General features: G+C 37.3%; 1 protein-coding gene across 1 annotated transcript in view; it reads right to left on the bottom strand.

The window, feature by feature from the left end:
* The window catches only part of mars1 (methionyl-tRNA synthetase 1), a 38,381-nt gene that overhangs the window by 18,461 nt on the left and 19,287 nt on the right, over positions 1 to 633 (bottom strand). The window contains exon 7 of the mRNA XM_016251849.1: positions 605 to 633. Coding sequence (XP_016107335.1) covers positions 605 to 633 — 29 coding nt within the window. The remainder of the gene's footprint in view (positions 1 to 604) is intronic.

Raw genomic sequence — 633 nt, 5'->3', positions numbered from 1 at the left:
CAGATCTAAAATAAACATGCTATTTATTTCCCAGCTGTTTACCTTCACAGACATAACCCACTGTTTTTGTAACTCGTGTGTGTTTTTAACGTAAACTGAGCTTAGTTTAGTGCTCACATGCTGAGACAGCCGCTTTCTGTGCGTGTGCTTCAGATGTGTGGGCTCAAAAAAACGTATATCTGAAGTTTAAACACATATGGTTCAAAACGCATGATTTCAGCGCGATAAACATGATAATCAGAACCATAACAGATGTTTTTAGCAGGTACGAGCTGTAAAGGCACAGCTCTATTCTAGAAAAGGGGGCGGGGAGCAGCAGCTCATTTGCATTTAAAGACACAGGCATGAAAAACAGCATGTTTCTGCTTCCACTCAAAATAGGCATTTTCAAAATGATATAATAAATGATCTGTGGAGTATTTTGAGCTGAAACTTCACAGACACATTCTGGGGACACCAGAGACTTATATTACATACTGTAGAAAGGGGCATAATATGTCTCCTTTAACATTAATTTAAAGTAACAAATTTTAGTTTTTATGGTTTAATCTTAGTTTCATAACGCAAATAAACACTAAAAATGCATCGGTTTTAAAATCCTTACTCAGTCTGCTGTTTAGTGGTGGTGCGACC

This window comes from Sinocyclocheilus grahami, unplaced genomic scaffold, assembly GCF_001515645.1.
Source record: "Sinocyclocheilus grahami isolate Dianchi unplaced genomic scaffold, SAMN03320097.WGS_v1.1 scaffold1073.1, whole genome shotgun sequence".
In the NCBI taxonomy this organism is placed as follows: Eukaryota; Metazoa; Chordata; class Actinopteri; order Cypriniformes; family Cyprinidae; genus Sinocyclocheilus; species Sinocyclocheilus grahami.
This window is presented reverse-complemented; position numbering and strand designations above follow the sequence as displayed.